The 20,118-nt window shown below is 48.9% G+C and overlaps 1 protein-coding gene across 5 annotated transcripts in view; it reads left to right on the top strand.

Annotated features, from left to right (window-relative positions):
• Positions 1 to 20,118, top strand: part of SAMD11 (sterile alpha motif domain containing 11) — a 159,787-nt gene that overhangs the window by 121,026 nt on the left and 18,643 nt on the right. For all 5 annotated transcript variants that reach the window (XM_053400823.1, XM_053400822.1, XM_053400820.1 and 2 more), the window contains 4 exons: positions 980 to 1,130; positions 11,729 to 11,844; positions 13,361 to 13,439; positions 15,173 to 15,870. In XM_053400823.1, the coding sequence (XP_053256798.1) occupies positions 980 to 1,130; positions 11,729 to 11,844; positions 13,361 to 13,439; positions 15,173 to 15,870 (1,044 nt within the window). The remainder of the gene's footprint in view (positions 1 to 979; positions 1,131 to 11,728; positions 11,845 to 13,360; positions 13,440 to 15,172; positions 15,871 to 20,118) is intronic.

Below are 20,118 nucleotides of genomic sequence, written 5' to 3'. Positions count from 1 at the left end.
GGGTACTGGCTCCCTTCCCCAGGGCTGGGGGCGATGGCTGTTTTCTTTTCTATTTTCTTCCTTTTTTCTTCGGCCTCCATTACCTTCTGTTTAATCTCTCAGCAGCTGCAGATGTTAGAGATTTGTAGGGCTTCCCCCCGCCCTCCCCTGTCGTGCCAGGAAGGAAGAGGGAAGGAAAAGAACAAAATTTGAGAGGCAGTCCAAGCACATGAGGCGCTTTTGGGTGGGGTGGGAGGTTGTTTTCCATGAATGCAGAAACAGCTTGTTTGGTGGCAAAGTGAATACCCAACAACAGTTCTCAAATGGGTGGCGGGGAGGAGAGCCAGTTGCAATAGGTGCTGGGGCTCAAAGCTGGCCTGGCAGCTGCTCCCTATCTGCTCTGCAGGCGCTTGTCCCTGCTTCCAGATTTGAAGGCAGCCTAATTGTGTTGCAAAGAGCCATAAAACTCAGCGTTGGAGCATCTGCGTTGCATGCGGAAGGGCACCAGGTTCAGTCCTTGGCATCTCAGTGCAACAGGCTGAAGCCCGTGGAACTTCTTCCTGACTGAGATTAGGCAGGCACCCTCCTGGCTCAACCACAGGTGCATTAGAAAGATTTCCTTACTCCAGCAGGCGTTTTAAGGTCTGTGTTTGGTCGAAGGAGCCATTTCCCCCCTGTATGGTTTATTTTTATGTACACCATTTAGACTTGCAAATGATCAAGCAGATATATAACTGCCATATAATAGATATCCAGACTGGACCCATCCAAAACCCCAGAGAGCTGCTGCCAATCAGTGCAGACAAAATTAAGCTAGATGTACCAATGGTCTTGGCTAGGTGAAAGGAAGCCTCCCATACAAACAGAAAGTACTTTGCCTATGTTCAGAGACTCTTCATCACATGCCAGGAAGCAGTGAAGCCAGTTGACATCCAGGCAGGGTTGGGGGCCCCATCTAGCACACCAGCTTACTTAGGGCTTTCTCCTCCTCCCTCCACAGATCTCCTCCGGGCACGGCAAGAAGTGGCAGCAGCCGCTGCAGTGCGCAACCCCAGCACCATGGAAGCGCATCTCCCTTCTGCCAGCAACTCATCCAGCCAGCGGAGGAAGCAGGGGCTCCCTCAGCACCGGGATTCACACTTCACCGAGAGGTAGATTGCAACCTTTATGGGGCCTGTGTTTCTTCCCCACCCATCTACCCACTTCCTTTTCTGGCTCGTGCCCACCCAGTTGAAATTTGTTTTGGCATGCTGGCGGGTGGGGGTCCCTTGAACTACTTGAGGGTGTAAGTAGCACATGCAGGGTATGGATCACTGGTAGATCAGAATCAAAATCGAGGGCTAGTGTGAATTTTGACAGCGGACTAGGAACCAGTTTGCTCATTTGTTTGTTTGTTTTAAGCATGTTTACCCCACTCTCTGGTTGACCAAAGAAAAAAAAAAGGTTCCTAGGCAGTGGCCCACAGCGATCAGGAGTAATTTGGCACAACACAAAACGGGGGGAGCAACCAAGCTGATCTCTCCTCTAGCAAATGCTTCTTGCTCTAGGAAAGTGCTGGAAGTTACAGGTACAGCCATGAGGGCAGAGGCCCTTTGAGGGTCACCGGATGCCTCCTTGCTGTGGAATTTCTCTGGGTTTTCTGTCTAACTTGGCCTAAGCATGGTTTGAATCCTGAAGCTGAAGGATAAGAAGACCATAGCTTCACACCTGTTTTGCATGCAGGAGGCCGTAGGTTCAGTCACTGGCATCTCCAGATAGTGCTGGGAAAGGCCAAGGCTCAGTATTGCCAGCACTGACTGGCAGTGGCTTTCCAGGTACATTTGCAGCCTTACTTGGAGATGCCACTGCAGGTTGAACCCTGGGGCCTTCTGCATACACGCAGCAGGTGCTCTGGGTGCATCTGAGCAGGCAAAGTTTTTTGGATGGCTGCTTCTTCCAGTGTGCCCTGGGGTGTGCCTGGTGTAGCTTGACTGAAAATGAGCAGGCCTCTGAGAGTGGGGAGGGAGGGGGAGAGGGAGAGAGCGCAGGGCGGTGGTGGGGAGATGTACTTTGCTTGACCTGCCCCATAACCACCCCCAAAGCAGGCAAAACATGCTGGAGACAGATCTGTCAGGAATGTGGATGTAGGGGCTGGTTTCAGCTCTGCATGTCAGCAAGGAAACCTCACCAGCTTTGTGTGGGCTGGAAATCAGCCAGATGACTGGCTGAAAGATCACTTTGGTGGAGCCGGAGGACGGGGGAGGCAGAATGCAAGGAGCATCTGAAATGGGCCCTTCTTGTCCATCACAGGTGGGCCATTTCAGTTCCAGTTTGCTTTGCTTCCAGCATCCGGTCGGTATTTTGTTTGTGTGTGTGCATATTCCCCCCTCCCTCCAAACTCAAAAGCTGAGCTGCATTTAGGAAGACTGCATCTCAATAGCATCAACACTGGCTGGCAGTGGTTCTCCAGGGTTACAGCGAAGTAACGTTCCCAGACCTGCCTGGAGAGACCAGGATTTATACCTGGGACCTTCTTCGTGCAAAGCTGATGCTCTGCCACTGATCTACGACCCTTAAGATATAGGAAAATAGAGAGCTGCCTTATATTGAGTTAGCTCAGTAATGCCAACACTGACTGGCAGCAGATGTCTCAGGTTTCAGGCAAGGGTCTCTCCAAGTCCTACCTGGAGGTGCTGGGGTTTCAGCCTGAGACTTTCTGCATGCAAAGCAGATGCTCTGCCTCTCTGTCCTCCCTTATGGCAAACGATCATAGGAGATGGACACATTCAGAGCATGGGTCAATCTACCCTAGTATTCTTGATACTGGAGGGGGCAGATGTGTTTCCTAAACAGTTTTTCATCCAGGTGTTGACTAGCCCAGGCCTGCTTACCTTCTTCAGCAGGGGTAGGCAACCTAAGGCCCATGGGCCCACAAGCCACCCCTGAACCGAGCCGCCTGCTCGGCGAGTCCTTGCGTGCTGCGCTAAACCGGCGCAGCGTGGGGATTTGCTTCTGCGGCACTGGAAATTGCGTCTGCGCAGACGCCGATGCCGGAAATAATGTCTGTGCAGTTGCAGGCACCGGAAATCACGGCTGACCCCTGTTCTTCAGCAAGCCTGCTGCCTTTAGCTGTTTAGGGAAGTTTTAAATGTTTGAAGTTTTATTCTGTATTTAATGTTCTGTTGAAAGCTGCCCAGAGTGGCTGGGGAAACCTAGCCAGATAGGCAGGGTAGAAATAACAACAACAATACTATGTTGTTGTTGTTGTTGTTGTTGTTGTTGTTGTTGTTGTTGTTACTACTACTACAGCCTTCAAACCAGACACTGGTGTTCTTTTAATGATAATAATAAATAATGAGCTTTTATTTATATCCTGCCCTCCCCAGGTGAAGTCGGGCTCAGGGCAGCTAACGTCAGATACCACTATTCCCTCCTGTCAGAAGTGTTCTGTGTGGCCAAAAAGCTTGCTTCAAAGCTTTGATTTGGGGGCAGCGGGGAGGCCCATTGGAGACATAGTATATATGCCCTAGCTATAAAACACTTTGCCCCTGCCCCCCCCCAAATCATGTGAACTGTAGTTTGCTAACACAGCTGAGAATGGTAGCTGTGAGAAGCAAACTACAGTTCCCATGGTTCTTTTTAGGGGTGGGGGATGTACTTTAACTTTATGGTGTGTATGCAGCCACTGAATTGAGATGTTTAAAGGGTTAATTTTTCCTCCTCCTCCCGCCCTGCCTTTTGGCAGGGTCCTTTATTTTTTTTTAGTCAACAAGGTCAATCAAAGCTCCTTTTGTGTGTGCCTGTACTCCCCCAAAGGGCGTGGGTGTTTGAAACTGCAGGTAGGCAGAGAATTGGGGGGGGGTAGCGGTGGTTGGATGACTGGGAGGGGGGGTAGACAGAGTAGGGAGATCGGGAGGGGCAAGTCCCGTCCCCCAAGACTCTGGGCTTGGAACAAAACTGCAGGTAGATTTATGGTCCCTGCCTTTCCTGGGAGTCAGGCAATAATGCATGTCGTGATGGGGGGGCACAGAAAGTGGGGGGTGGAATGGAAGCGTCTTGGCATGGTGCTAAAATTCCATTTCAGCTTCCTGTCGAGAACCCGCAGGGATTAGGTCAGTTCACGGATGCAGCAGCGGCAAGAATAATTAGCCACTGAAGAATTCAGCCATTAGCTGGAGGCAGAGAGGGAGGAGGGAGGGAAGAAGAGGCCTGGCAGTGACTCGGGCTCCTTTTACGAAGGTGGCACTGCGGAAAAGAGGGGGTAACCAGGATACTCCCCCCCCCCCATGCTAGGGCTGGAGAAGGGGGGCGGGGAGTAAGGCAGTCAAGCACAGGTACAAAGAGCTGCCTTCACTCTGAGGAACTCAGGTTAGTCACATTTATTTTAGTGGGTCTGCTCAGAGTAGGACTTGGTTGGATGCAACTACAGCTGGGTATTGAAAACTCCTAATAACCACAGGAAGCTGCCCTTCACTCCTCTAGAATTGTGCCACTCAGCCAGCCCAGCTTACGGCACCTGCAGCTACCAGGCCCCTTTAGTCTGCAGCTCTCTGTTCTCATCAAAGACCATCCTTTCACATCTCTTGTCAACCTGGAATCTGAATATAGCGACAGAGACTGAACTGAGTGCTGGCTTTCTAAACAAATGCAAAATAAATGTGGAAGGGCTTTGGAGCCATCTGCAGTATATGCAAACAGCTCCCAGGTTCGGTCGCCAGCATGTTCAGGTAGGGCTAGGAACATCCCCTGCCTGACACCCCAGAAAGCTTCTGCCAGCCAGTGCAGACAGTATTGAGCTGGATGGTCCAGTGGTCTGACTCTGCATAAGGTGGCTTCTGGTTCGGCCCTGTTAGAAGTGCCCCATCCTATCCCAGTAAAGTGGGGAGCACGGTCTCAGCCCCATCGCACCCATCCTTGTTACAACAATTCAGAATAAAAAGCAGTTAAAACAAATAACAGTCTCAGGAGTAGGGTGGGTCCTGAAAACAGGCACCACAGGTGTGAGAGGCCAGGGTAAAGAGGTGCATATACACACGTTGGAAACAATTTAATGAAGGTGCAAGAGAATATAATGAAAGTGCCAAACGCACCTCTCTGCAGAGGGGATTCCACAGCTTAGGGCTACCACAGAGAACATCCTCTCCCAAGCCACTACAACCCCTGAACTTCTGAGGTCAGTGGAACCACCAATATAGCCTCCTCTCTTGGCCCCCAAAAGGCCTATGCGATCTTTCAAATATTTGGGGCCTCAGTCGAAAAGACTTCAGACGCTAGCATGGTCCCAGAAACAAACTGGCAGCCAATTTTTGAGAAGCAGAGTGCAGCCTTGCAGTGGCTCTTTACCCTGCCTTCCTGCCTGCCTGCAAGCACATCCTAGAATTTAGCCCTCTCCAACTGCCCTCTTTCCCTCTTTGTTAAAAGGTAGCTCTTAAGCCTGCAGGGAGCTTGTGATTGGGGAAGAGGAGAGGGGGTTAAAAAATGCAATACACCGGGTTTTTAACGGTATAATGTGTAACCCCGTAATGACTTAAAGTATTGATTATTTGAAGGCCATTAGCGCTTATTGTTAAAGAAAAGTCAATACTTTTAAAGCCTCGTGAACCATTTGTCTCCTCTTAAAGGACATATCAAATTTAGCAACATGCAGTTAAAATCGCCTAATACCTTTGCACTCCAGCCGCTAGCTAGGGTGTGTGTGTGTGTGTGTGTGTGTACACACAGAATCATGACAAATGCTGATTTGTTTTCTTAATGCTAGTTTGTCACGTGTCATTGGGTGTGTACCCAAAACCCTACCCATTTGCCCTGTATTGATGGATGAATGCCCCCTTGGTTTTGTGATCATACAAATTACTACACCAGTGGTGGACCTGTCACCACTCTCCACCACATCCTAAAGGTATGGTCTGACTTTGACACACACACGCGCACTCAGATAATTGTGTCGGCTAAAATGAGGGAGGGAATCTGAAATTCTGCCTAAGAAGCTGCATTCTGTGTCCCTGTATATATAATGCAAACGGAAGAGATTTGCATAATTGCTCTCTACATGTTTTATTTTGCAGGTCTTGGTACTTTTCCATAAGTCATTCATTTTAGGGCAATTATAGGGTTAAGGGAAAGCCTGATGCAGCCATCCCCTGCCCCTTGATTTATGGAGTTTGGGGCCATACACTTTTCAAGACTTACTTTTTCAGCCATAAGGACTAGAAACTTATGTGTGTCCCCCACCCCGACCCCCGTTTACTGACAGGTGATATTCTCAAGAAAGCTACCTTGTGCCAGCTACTTTCCTAGACTCACAACATCCCATTCACAGCCCTATGTTCTCTTGCTGAATTTGTTCAGTCTGTGTCCTTTTAATTCTTCCAAAACCTGTGCAGCCAGGGAGGGAAGGGACAGGGGAACCCACAACAGCAACAAACCACAGCATAACTTTCTCCAGCCCCATGGCAACAGCTCCCCTCCCTCTTATCTTGCTGGCAATCACACCAAGCCCCAGAGTCACAGCCAATCAATGTACCCTCAAAGAGACAGAAAAACAGGCTCTGCTGTAAATAGAGTCTGGAGCCAAAAAGTTCACACAGGAGAAGAGTCAAGATTCTGCCTTGCACAGAAGAGGGGAGTGAAGAATAATCCTAGCCAGAGCACCAATATCACTCTGACCCACTTCCTTTGGAATTACATTAAGTGTAGTCAAGCTGACCTTTGATTTTGTATCGGGGCATGGGGATGTGTCCATTATTTATTTAGTATTTATTTATAAGGTTTCTTACCTGCCCCCTCACCGCAAAATCCCAGGGCAGGTTACAACAATAGAATCTGCAACTATGAGAACAGATTAAATCATTGCAGTTCAGAAGAGATGTACAACAGTTCCACATGGAACAGAACAGTATAAATTGAGCAAAAGAAGCGGGTCTGGCAAAACAAAAACACCATAACTGTCAACGGGCAGGATAAAGAGGCGTGTATTCAGCACATGTGTACAATTTTGGAGCTGACATTCCCTCACTTCTGTGGGTGGCAGAACCACAAATAAGCCCCCTCTCCCATTGTTTATGGCACCCAAGGGGGTCACTAAGAAAGGGGACAGTCTGTCAGGTATTAGGGCTCCAGATGCATGAGTGCCTTGAATTGGGCCTGTAAATGCAGCTGTTTTAAAGCAGAGATTGTATGAGTTCTAAACGGAGCCCCAGCCAGTAACCTGGTCGTTGCATTTTGGACCAGTTGGAAGTTTCTGAGTCGTCTTCAAGGGCAGCCCCACATAGAGCACATTGCAGTAGTCTAGAGGTTACCATGGCCAAGTTATCCCTATCTAGAAGAGGGCATAGCTGGTGACTATCATCGCTACAGCCAATTCTATTGACCTTAAATTTTTCCATTTCCCCAGTTTCTAAGGGAGTTGGTGTTTCAGCAGTGAAGCTGCTCAGAGTAAAAACTTAGATGGAAGTGGAGGCACCACCCCAAATAGGGTTTGGAAATATTTCTATCTGAAACAGGAGTCACTGCCAGTCAGTGTTGACAGTGCATGCATGACTCAGAACGTCCCTTGCCTTAAACCCTGGATAGCTGCTGCAAGTCAGTGCAAACAGTCCTGGGCTAGGTGGACCAACTGAACTGACTCTGTATAAGGCAGATTCTCATGTCTTAAGGGGAGAGCTCAGAGGTAGGGCACCTGCTTTGCATGCAGAAGGTCCCAGGTTCAATCCCTGGCATCTCTGGTGGCTGGAACCCTGGAGACCCACTTCCTGCCAGTGTAGTCAATACTGAGCCAGGCAGAACCAGTGGAGCCTGACTCTGTCTAAGGCAGCTCCCTGCGTTCCTCTGATACGGGAGGCAAGGTGTTTCATTGGCAAATGGTAGGGTGGGAGGAGTCCGATGGAACCAGAAGACTGGCCTAACAGAAGTGGAGGCTTGTTCCTGGCAGAAGGTGCACTTGGCAAAGAGGCACACAGATGGGGATGGGAAAGGGGGAGATGGAGTCGGGGTGAGCAGCAGGCCCTCGCCAGATGTGCTTATCTCTGCGAGACACACGTGCACACACACTTGCTGCCAGTGTTTACGGGAGGGCAGCGATGGGTGGGGTGGGCAAGGATGTGCCTGCTTGGCCACAAAACGGTTAAGCGCCACTTGATTTCCCAAATTGCTTCTTATAAAACAAGCGGCACGTCTGCCAGGCTCTCGTCTCCCCATGATTACAGCTAATTACGATTGAGCGGACGCGCCTCCCGGCCCCCGCCAGGCCGCTTTAATTGTCCGTTATTCATCCGCTCGGCTGTCCGGAGTGGCAGCGCACTTGGCAGCCCGGCGACCGAGGGCCCCGGCTAATTGTGAGGCCTCGGGGATTAGGGCAGGTGATTACACACTTCATGGTGTAATTACATAAGCATCGCTTGGCTGCTGCCCCGGCGCTGAGCCCCGAAGGTCATGCGCCGCGTTACCTGAGATTAATTGGCGCTGCCACTGAAGTGCGAGGCGCTGGCGGAGCCGTTATACGATTAGCATTAACATTTCAACAGCGACGGATCGATCCGTGGCTCTCTTCCAGACACCGGGAGCTGTGCAATTAGTTTAGAGGAGAGCGCAGGAGGGAGGGAAGGAGAGAAAAGCTGAAAGCTAGGCGTTGGGGGGGTGGCAAGCAAGAAGGGGGGACGGGGAGGGATGGACAGAAGGGGAGCAGGGGGGAGCGAGCGGGACGAGACAGACTGGAAGCCGGGGGAGAGGGACAGATGGGGAGACAACAAGGGGATGGAGACCTGGGTCTTGGAAGGGGAGAATTTTAATCCACTCAGTTATATCTCTCTTTGTGTGTGTCTACACGCACGTAGTATTTGTGCAGTCTCATTAGAAGGAAAAATTCTCCACTTCTGTTTTTATCTCACTTGGTCTCTGAATGTGTGTTGATTGGTGTGTGTGTTTATAAATGGCCTTGAGATTTTACTCAATCTAGTAGTCCACCCTTGTTTAGTATGGGTAGGGGGTTAGTTTTCCTCCTGACTGACAGTGGGTGAGTCTGTCCATCTTGCTTCTTTTCGGTTTCCCCATCCCCCCCAACCCACAACTTACATTCATTTTAACCCATTTCTTCTTTACTTTGCAATTTGTTTATTTGAAAAAAGAACTTGTTGTTGATTACGTTTTTGAATCTGTTGCTGCTGTTGGAAAACAGAACAGTAAAATTTGGCGACGTGCATATTTTGAAGAATAGGCAGGTTTCAGTTTAGGAACTGCTTGGCATGAGGAACCTCAGGCTCAGGGGCCAAATTTGGCACTCAAGAATCTTCCCCAGGCAACTCCCCACACCGGTCCTGCTGCACACCCTTCTCAGGGACTTTTGCATGCTTGGGTTTTTCATTGAACTGCAGTACAGTAATGGCTCTTGATTTCCTGGTTGGAACATGGAGAGATGTGTCTGTGTCTGTTTCTGCAAACCTCTGACTTTTGTATGGCTGTGCAAACACAAGAATTACACCTGTTGCTCTGGCCCCACCCACCTCTGACGTGTGGCCCCCGGGTTTCCTACAAGAGAGTGTACAGCACTGCAGCTTTAATCACTAGAATCCTCTCCCCCCCCCCCAAAGTACATTATTTGGTGTTGAGAAACATCCATAAGCTACTAATGATTGAAGAGAGAGCCTGTGCTACTTTTGTGTAATGAGCCGGTGCTGGTTTGGAGGGGGGACAAGCGGGGTACGGCTCTGGACCCATGCTCATCTCCCGGGGGAAGGAAACACATTTCATGCTTGCTGGCTCCTTGTCATCTTTCAAGCAAATTTTGCCCTTTTAAAAATAAATGGCTGTTCCCAGTTGAGAAAAACCCAACATTCCGAAATCGCTGTGGCTTCCCGGGCTTATTACCTAAAAGATTGTTAGCCATAGATGTTTTGTCCAGTGGGAAGTTTAGCTGGTTACACTGGCATTAGCCATGAGAATGTAACTGGAACCTTCCATCCTGTTCTCACAGTGGCCAACCAGGTGCCTCTTCGGGAAAACCCTCAAACAGGACCTGAGCTCAAGAGCAGCTCTTGTGATTCAAAGCAGCTGGTATTCGGGGTAGATTACCTCCAGCTGTGGAGGCGGGACATAGCCATTGCAGCTAGTCAAATGGCTCCCTTGAGTGTGCTCTGAAAGCCCATGCATGGAAGGAAGCCAAGGGGAGCTGCCTGATCTTTTTTGCCAGGGTGGAAATCCTGTGGCCCTCTAGATGCTGTTGAACACCAACTCCCATCAGCTCCAGCCAGCATGGCCAGGGATGATGGGAGCAGTTTACTCCCATGTTTATGCTGTCTGGATGGGAGACTGCGCAATGCCACTGTGAACTGTTCCAGCAAACACCTGAGAATACAATACATAGAACAAATGCATGGCAGTTGAGGGGGTTGTTTGGGCCATTGGGAGAAGAGTGATGAGCTCCCTGAGTATTTGGACCAGTAAGAGAATGTCTCCTAGTCAAGACTTGTCCAAACAGTATACCAAGGGAGCTTAATTCACCTTACAGGTGTTTTACAACAGGTACAGTAGGATCCCTGGCCCATGTTCAGCTCTCGGCCCACCAGGGGGTCCTGTTTGGCCTGTGAGGTAATTCCCTCCCCCTTACCATACCTGCCAATCAATCAGCTGACATCGGCTGGAGGGCAGGGTTCATTCCTGCTGGGTGCTGCTCCACCACTGTGTTCATCGCAGGGAACATGAAGGCAAAGCAGACCTTTTCCCCACCATCACCTTGTGGGTCACATTTGACAGGTGAGCAGGACCTCCCAACCTATCAGTCAAATGACAGCATACTGGTATTGGATGATTGGCAGGTGGGTGTCCCCGCCCACCTGTCTAAGTTAGAGGAGCAGAATGATAAGATGTAGGCCACTGGGCCAAAAGAGGTTCCCCACTCCTGCTTTACAAGGAAGGGTGAGAAATTTAAACTCCACTTTGTGTTTTCATATGTTTGTCCCCGCCTCTCCTGGTTAAGCTCACCAGTTCACTGTGGGTTGCTTAGCATGCCCCTGTGTTTCTGTGCTGAGCCAGGAACATGTCAAAACTGTATAGCTTCTACAGATTTGGTCAAGGCCACATCCACACCCTACATTCAAAGCACAACCATGCCACATTAAACAGCCATGGCTACATGACCCAAAGAATTCTGGGAGTTGTAGTTTGTTAGGGGTGCTGAGAGTTGTGAGGAGACACCTGTTCTTCTCCCAGAGCTACACTTTTCCTAATGATTAAACCATGGGTAGGCAAACTAAGGCCTGGGGACTGGATCCAGCCCAGTTGCCTTCTAAATCCGGCCCATGGACTGTCCGGGAATCAGCATGTTTTTACATGAGTAGAATGTGTCCTTTTATTTAAAAAGCATCTCTGGGTTATTTGTGGGGGCTGCCTGGTATTTTTACATGAGTAGAATGTGTGCTTTTATTTAAAATTCATCTCTGGGTTATTTGTGGGGCATAGGAATTTGTTCATTTCCCCCAAAAAAATATAGTCTGGCCCCCCACAAGGTCTGAGGGACAGTGAACTGGCCCCCTGCTGAAAACATTTGTTGTCAACAGTAGTTGAACAGACAGTCCCTCTTCCCAGGGAACTCTTAAGAGACTGTGAAAGGGAAGAGGGGCCTCCTCATAACTTAACAAACTACAGGTCCTCCCAGGATCCTTTGAGAGAAGCCATAGCTGTTTAAAGTGATGGTGTAGATGCGGCCCAACACTCCCCTCTCCCCACACACAAGTAAAGTGCTTAACTTCCCTCTGCTTTGTGTTGTTTTTCCCTTTAGGGAGATGTCCCATCCACCCCCTCTTCTGTCGCCTCAGAACGCTCCTCACATTGCATTAGGCCCGCACTTGAGACCCCCCTTTTTAGGGGTACCTTCGGCCTTGTGTCAGACGCCAGGTGAGTGTTCCTGTCTGTGCTGAGGATTATGCCATGCAGCAAAATGTTCAAGGAGCGAGGGAGGTATGTGGTTTTGGTGTTCCTCCTCTAGCAATGGACAAATTTGTCCATGTCAGTTTTCTCTGGTTTGGTATCCCAACTCAAGATGGACCTGGTGAAATCATTGGACCTAAGTCGTGGCCACTAATTTCAGTTGGTCTCCTGTTGAGTCAGATTGGCAGTGGCTACAACCTTCCATCTCCCACTTTTTCCAGTTCTAATTTCAGTCTTTCATGTCAGTTTGCAATATTTTTCTCTTTTTTTAAAAAAAAAAGTCCTCATGAAAATTTGTCAGCATTTTTGTGTGCAACTGTGCTAATTATATACGCATTCTTTGTATGTGCTTTTGCCTAGCACACACGTTTTTGTATCTATATATTTTCGCTAATATATTCATTTTCATTCAAATGTTCCCTTAATATATGTGCCTTTGTGTATATTACTTGTCTGGAGAACTGCATTGCAAAAATTCAGAGAAGTACGGATTTCGAAGCACAGCTGCCTGTGTGTTGTTTTTGGAATTGTAAATTGAGTAGTTTCCAATTTCCCCCTCTGTCATCCTTCATAGTCAGAAGGCATAGTGTAGAGGTGGAGTGCATGCTTTTGAATGCGAACAATCCAAGGTGCTAGCCCCTTGCATCCCCAACAGGATATTAGGGAGCAGGGCTGAGAGAGGCCTAGGAACAGGACTGAATCGTCATAAGGCTGGATTTGAGTGCAGTGGTCCAGGGTTCTGGAGTGCGGGGAGATCAAAGACCTGTTACTATTTCTGCTGCAGGGTCTCTGTCCCTAGCGTCCTAGCACATCCAGTCAGCATGAAAAGGAGAGCTTTTTAGCCACTGAGAAGAAGTCTTCTAATCCTTTGTGCTGATTTGGAGCCAGTCAGAGTGAAAGGAGTTGAGTAAGCCAGTTGAAGATTGACTCCTAGGGTCATTCGGGAGAAGGCATTTCGGAAGAACACCAGGGAATTGTTGTTCAATATGCTCCAAAGTAGGGTTTCCCAGATTTGGGTCTTTAGCTGTTTTTGGACTCCAATTAACATCATGCCTGACCTCTGGTCCTGCTAGCTAGGGATGATGGGAGTTGTAGTCCAAAAACAAGTGGAGACACAAGTTTGGGAAACTTCTCCGAAGCTAAGCAGTTAGGGACACTGCAAACAAGGGGCTTCTGTTTCAAGGGAAGGGTGAGCAAATTTTATTATGTGAAATGGAACTTTGGGGGAAGCACAATTCAAGTCACTCCGAAAGAAGTTATTGGAACACTCCAAATCATTTGTCCATGTATATGCACAGAAAATAATAGATCTAGCTGAAATGCAGCAAAAGGAGATCAGCATTAGTTGTTGCAATGCACCCCTAATTATTATTATTGATTGCCTATTGTGAAGGGATGGTGCACTTCTGAAATTAACACTACCGTAGTATTTCTGAACAACCATGCATTTGTGTTAACCTCCGGATCTTTCCCCTCCCCACAGGTTACGGGTTTCTACAGCCAGCCCAAGCGGAGATGTTTGCACGACAACAAGAGATGCTGAGGAAGCAGAACCTTGCCAGGTTAGAAGCACACACTTGATGGAGATGGGCCCCAGCTCAGTGGGAGAGCATCTCTACGTGTAGACGGTCCCAGGTTTAATCCCTGGTATCTCCAGGTTGGGTCAGGAGAGACCCCTGCCTGGAGAGCTGCTACCAATTGGTGTAGACAGTACTGAGTTAAATGGACCAATGGCCTGACTTAGGTGTTGGAAGGGAAGGGCTGTAGTTCAGTGGTAGATCAGCTGTTTTGCATACAGAAGGGTCCCAGGCTCAAGCCCTGGCAGTTCCATGTATGGCTGAAAAGCACCCCCTTCCTGGCACCCAGGAGAGCCACTGCCGGTCAGTGTAGACAGTAAGTGGACCAAGCATCTGACTCCGTGTAAGACAGCTTGGGGGGGGGGGAGGAGAAGGAGGCCCACTCCCTTTCTTCTAGCTCAGCGGTAGGCAACCTAAGGCCCGGGGGCCGGATGCGGCCCAATCGCCTTCTCAATCCGGCCTGTGAATCAGCGTGTTTTTACATGAGTAGAATGTGTCCTTTTATTTAAAATGCATCTCTGGGTTATTTGTGGGGCATAGGAATTTGTTCAAACCCCCCCTCCAAAAAAATATATAGTCTGGCCCACCACATGGTCTGAGAGATGGTGGACCGGCCCACGGCTGATAAAGGTTGCTGACCCCTGTTCTAGCTAGAGCTGTGGGAGGTGGGGGCCTTGGCCATGAATTCATCCCTGATCTCCCATGCATATCCTTTGAGAAGGAGAGATTAGCTGGTACGCTTCATTGAGCCAAAGAGTTGGAGGCCGTGCCAGACACGTTTATCATCGTTCCCTTCCAAGGGCTCTCTCCCGGACAACCTCCCTTCCCCTTAAGGGGGAGAGATGGGAGGCTGGGGAATCTCCCTGGGAGGTGGGAGTTTTGGAAAGCATTGCAATTTGCCTGGCAGTGCCCCCCCTCCCTCTTTGTTTTCCCCAGGTTAGACTCCAGCTTCCCCTTTCCAATTGGAAGCAGGGAGAGGGGGAAGCAGAACTACCTGGGTGATGCAAGGATGTCGGGGTGGGAAAATATTGCCGGAAAGAGAGATGGATAAAACTCGCTTCCAAGGGTTGGTAGACCCATTGAAAATAATGGATGTGACTCAGTTGAGCCCATTAATTTCAGTGGGTCTGTTCTGACCCACCCAATACGCATTGCTGAACCACTGCTATTGGTTTTGTGTTCTGTTGTTTGTCGTATACCGCCTTTCATCCTAAGAATGCAGGGTAGACCACAACATAAAAATACAAGTGAGAACACAAAATACATAATAAAACAAAAACAAACCAATAACACCCCCCCAAAACACATTTAAAAAGCCATAGAATGTTAATCAGCCCAAGATCTGGTTTTTGCCTGGCGCCTGAAAATATGTTTCGAAGGCGCCAGGCAAGCCTCCCTGCAGAAAAGGCCCCGGTTCTTGTGTTGCCAACCGCCGGACCTCTTATGGAGGAGGCACATGAAGAAGGGCCTCAGATGATGTAGTGCTTCGAATTTGTGCAAGTATCACACTCCATTTGTATTCAGATGAGTCCCCCCCTTCCCTCAACAACCCTGCAAGGTAGATCACTTTCACACCCCATTTTAATTGTGGGACACTGCAATTTGGAGACAAGAGGGGGTAGTTTATTCACAGCTGCAAGGCAGAGAGGTAGGACTCTGACCCTGAGCCTCTCAGTTCCTCCCAAACCCATCTCACCCATTTGCCTTCATCCATTTAGGCTTGAGATGTCTGCAGAGATCATCCGCCAGAAGGAGTTGGAGAACCTTCACCGCCAGCGGCTCCTGGCCAGCGACCCAATGAGCTTGCACCCGGGCCTGCCGCCGGACCACCCAGCCCTGCGCAACGTCCATGACATTCCCGAGGGGCACCCGCTCCGCGACGAGCTCTCGCGGAGGAACGCCATGTTGGTGCTCCGCCATAATAACACCCCACTCCTGTCGCTCAACCATGGGGTCCCCAGCGCCTCCACCACCCCGCCCAAGGAACAAGGGAGTCGGAGGGGGAGCCGGAAGTCCACACACCACCGGGCCGAGGCGCCTGGCCAGAGCGAATCCAAAGAGCTGTCCGAGAGCCGCCCCCCTGATGGCAACGACGAGGAGATGAAGGACTCTGAGAGCGATGCCGACGTGAGCGAGGAGAAGCTGGACAGCACAAAGGCCGAGAGCAGCAGCCTGGCTGGCGAGCTGAAGGAATGCAAAGAGGCAGCAAAAGCCTGCGATGGTGCCAAGGAACTGGGCGATTTATCTGCCAGCCAGAGCGCCCCCTGCAGCTCCTCCAGCGCCGAGTCGCCCAGCCACCTCCTCGGCCCAGTCATCAACAAAACTGAGGCAAAATACCTCCCACCGGCCTCACTCCCACCTCCGCAGCCGCTGCCATTTGGCTTTCCATACACCATGAGCCCCTATTTCCACACAGGTAGGTGGCGGCAACAGTTGTCTGTGGAATTGGTACATTTAAGAATGCTAGCAGACGTTGGGAGTGTGCAGAATTTTCAGGTGGAGTGTGCCTTCGTTTGCAGAATTTGGTTCACAGCCATACCATGTGCATTTGCACTCCTTTAAAATTCATGACTCCCCTTACAGAATCCTGGGAACTGTAGTCTGATAAAGGTGCTGAGCTTCACTGACTTCCCAATTCCCAACACCATTAATAAACTACAGCTCCCAGAATTGTCCGTAGTTGCTAAAAGTGGCAAAAAAAAGCTTTAAATATATTGTGTGGATATGGCCTTGGATTCTGGATTTGGAGGGGGCGCTGTGGAGAACCCCTTCTCTCTCCCTTCTTTTAACATGACAACACCCACCAGCCCAGTATTTCCACTTTCTTAAAGAGTCTCTGACTACGCATAAGCTGTGATTCTGCTCTGGCCAAGAAAGGTGATCTGATACATGTTTAAATTAAAGAGGAGCAGGCCTCTATTTCCTTCTGATTTGTTTGGTTATAAGAACCTTTTTTCTCATACAGTATTACTGTTGTTTTTCTTTTCTTTTCTTGTTATTGTTTAATTGTTTCTGACGGTGGCATTGTGACATATTTGGGCTCTGTAAATCCTGCCTTTTACCTGTATGGCTGTGTTTTTAATTCATGGAGGATACGTCTATCAATGACTACCAGCCACAATGGCTACGCTCTGTCTCTGGAGTTGGAGGCAGTAATGGCTCTAAATACCTTAACATCTCTTTGGATATTATATTTCAGGACCTAGCTGAGTTGAGTTGAGTTGATAGTTGTATTCCGCTTTTCCAACAACAAATGTTGAAAGCTGCTCACAATAGCATTTAAAACAAAAAACATTGCAAACACTGTAATATCAAACACAATAGCATATAAAGCAAACAACAGCAAATTCATCAACACAATGAATACTGTTCAGTAACATATGAAGCTGCCTTGGTCCATCTATCTCAGTGTTGCCTATACTGACTGGCAGCAGCTCTCATGATTTCAGGCAGGGGACCTTCTTAACCCTACCTGGAGATGCCAGGGACTGAACCCGGGGCCTGGTGCATGCAAAGCAGATGCTCTGGCTGCTGGGCTTACAGCCCTTTTGTTCCAGAATCCCTCCTAATGTCCGCTGTTGTTTGTGTGTTGCTTGGCAGGTGAGGTGTGGTTGAGTGGGTTGCAATGCGATTTCATTGCCCTTTTGGTCTTGCAAGGTCAGCCTGGCCTCGCTTGGAAGACCCTCCTCCAGGACAGATGTTGATAAATTGCTGGGCAGGCGACAGAGAAGGACCTGCAAAAATGATTACGGGCTTTTCAGGATTTGGAAAGGAATAGGTAAAGGTGTTGTTGTTAAGATATATATACTGCCCTTCATCAAAAGATCTCAGGGCTGTTCACAAGACATGACATAAGTATAGTTGAGCTGGATTTGGGGGGCACCTTTTTAGTCCTATCAAAATGCTTCTTAACCATCTCAGTATTTGCACCCATGGTATTTTGTGTGCACAATTGCCTTTGGAACTTTCCCCTGGAGTAAGGAGCACTTGTACACCTCCCAGGCATGGGCCTTCCCGTGTTTCACAGTGCACATATTGTCTTCTTAATGGCAGCTGTTCTGGCTTAGGTTGATGAGAGTTGTAGTCCAAAACAGCTGGAGGGCACCAGATTGGGGAATGTCATTTTGTGTGAATGAGTGCCGCCATAACGCGATCTGAAACTTTCAGGCTTGTTTTCGAAGCCTCTGCTTTTCCTTCCTCCTGTTTGCTACCTAGCATGTTCAGCCAGGGAAAGAAAGAGGGAACATGAACTGAAGTGGGTTGGTGGGGGAGGGGGAGGAGGAGGGAGCTGCTTTGGGGAGAAGAGATGGAGGCTATGCAAGCCACTTGGGTGATGGAGCCGTCCTCCTTTCAAGAGGAGCTCATCGGGTCAAGGCAAGCCCGCCGGCACTCGCCACCAAAGGCGGGGCAGAAAGGAGTGATTTCTTCCTGACAGATGGTTGGGTGTGATGGAATATCCCCAGCCACCTCAACAGATGAGGCGGCTTGGCAAGAGCGTTTCCTTACTGGCTGATTAAAAGGGAAATGTGGGTTTTTAAGAGCGTGCAGAGCAGGGCATGGGTCCCAGATGGGCAGGGGCGAGTGAGAGGAGGTGCTTCTCCAAGCCCTGATGTAGCTTTTTCTTGGCCATATTAGTTCCTGTAACCCCTCCACTGTGTTTTCAAAGCGTGTTTCAGCTGGGGGGCTTTGAATGCCTATTTGTGATTTGGGCGTTCCTGGTTTCTCCTTTTTGGTGTACCACGAGGTTTGTGGAGCTGGGACATAGGGCAGGAAAACAACTGCTGCTAGAACTGTAGTTCAGTCTGATGTCCACACCAGGCATTTAAAGCACATTACTTCCCCCCACCCAAAAAAAACCCCCAAACTTGTCAAGGGTGCTGGAAATTGTATTTCTGTGAGTGTTGTTGTTGTTTAGTCGTTAGTTGTTGTTTAGTCTGACTCTTCGTGACCCCATGGACCAGAGCATGCCAGGCCCTCCTGTCTTCCACTGCCTCCCACAGTTTAGTCAAACTCATGCTGGTAGCTTCAGGAACACTGTCCAGCCATCTCGTCCTCTGTCGTCCCCTTCTCCTTGTGCTCTCAATCTTTCCCAACATCAGGGCCTTTTCCAGGAAGTCTTCTCTTCTCATGAGGTGGCCAAAGTATTGGAGCCTCAGCTTCAGGATCTGTGCTTCCAGTGAGCACTCAGGGCTGATTTCCTTCAGAATGGATAGGTTTGATCTTCTTGCAGTCCATGGGAGTCTCAAGAGTCTCCTCCAGTCCCATAATTCAAAAGCATCCATTCTTCGGCGATCAGCCTTCTTTATGGTCCAGCTCTCACTTCCAGACATCACTACTGGGAAAACCATAGCTTTAACTATAGGGACCTTTGTGGGCAAGGTGATGTCTCTGCTTTTTTCTGTGAGTACTAAGCTACAATTCCCATAATTCTTTGGAGGAAACCATGCACTTTAAATGTATGCTGTGGAGAAAAGAACAGCATAGTAATTGTTACTAGGGCAGAGCTTGGGCTCATTCATGGACACTTGTTTCCTCAGCATTCTTATATATCTTCACAGCACCCATGTGAGGTAGGTTATGCTGGGCCAAGCTGGGAAGTGCGGAAAAACAGTGATGGGTTAAGTGACGGAAGACTGAAATGGCACATAGAATCATAGTCCAAGCCCCTGCATTGCAGGAATCTCCACTAAAGCATCCATGACACATCGCCATCCAACCTCTGCTTTAAAAAACTTAAGAAAGGAGAATCCCCCACCTCTTATGGGAGTCTGTTCTACTGTCCAACAGCTCTTGCTGTCAGAAAGATGGGCCTGATGTTTAGTCAGAATCTCCTGTCTTGTAACTTGAATCCATTGGTTCGAGTCCTGGCCTCTGGAGTAGGAGAAAACAAGCTTGCTCCATGTGACACCCCTTAAGACAGGCTTCCTCAATCTCTGCCCTCCAGATGTTTTTAGCCTACAACTCCCACGATCCCTAGCTAGCAGGACCAGTGGTCAGGGATGATGGGAATTGTAGTCTCAAAACATCTGGAGGGCCAAGGTTGAGGAAGTCTGCCTGAAGGTGTTTGAAGGTGGCTATTGTGCACAGAGTATTTTCTTTTCAGCAGAATGGTTTTTGTGTTTGTTCTGGTGAGAGTTACAATGAAACTTCGCATGCTCAGAAGTTTTAGGTTTTTCTCATCATTAACAAAACCTAATATTGTAATAAATTGATAAGGGTTGCACCCACTGAAGTTAACGGACATGACTAGCTTCGGTCCATTAATTTCAGGAAGTCTTAAGCTTAATAGGGCTCATCTAGATACAGTTTTTAAAAAGATGCCGCAAGACTAATTTTGTGATACCTTATTTGATGTGTTGCTTTGAGGAGGAGGGGGGATAACAGAATCATAGAATTTTAGAGTTGGAAGGGACCTTGGGGGACATCTAATCACACCCCCTGCAATGCAATAAGGAAGAGGTTCCTTATTTTGGGCCCCCAAAGCGCTTTCATCCAGCCTTGCTCCTTGGGCCTATTCCTTCATTCTTGATTCTCTACATTTCCCTGAATCTGCCACTGTGTCCATTGAAAAAGGTTTGTGCACAGGGTGGTAAGGCAGTTCTATCACTGGTGGCTTGTTCACACATGCAAGCCAACTCTTCTTGGGGAGGCAGAGCAGAGATGC

Source organism: Podarcis raffonei, chromosome 8, assembly GCF_027172205.1.
Source record: "Podarcis raffonei isolate rPodRaf1 chromosome 8, rPodRaf1.pri, whole genome shotgun sequence".
NCBI lineage: Eukaryota > Metazoa > Chordata > Lepidosauria > Squamata > Lacertidae > Podarcis > Podarcis raffonei.
The sequence above is the reverse complement of the archived record's forward strand: the minus strand, read 5'-3'. Positions and strand labels throughout refer to the sequence as shown.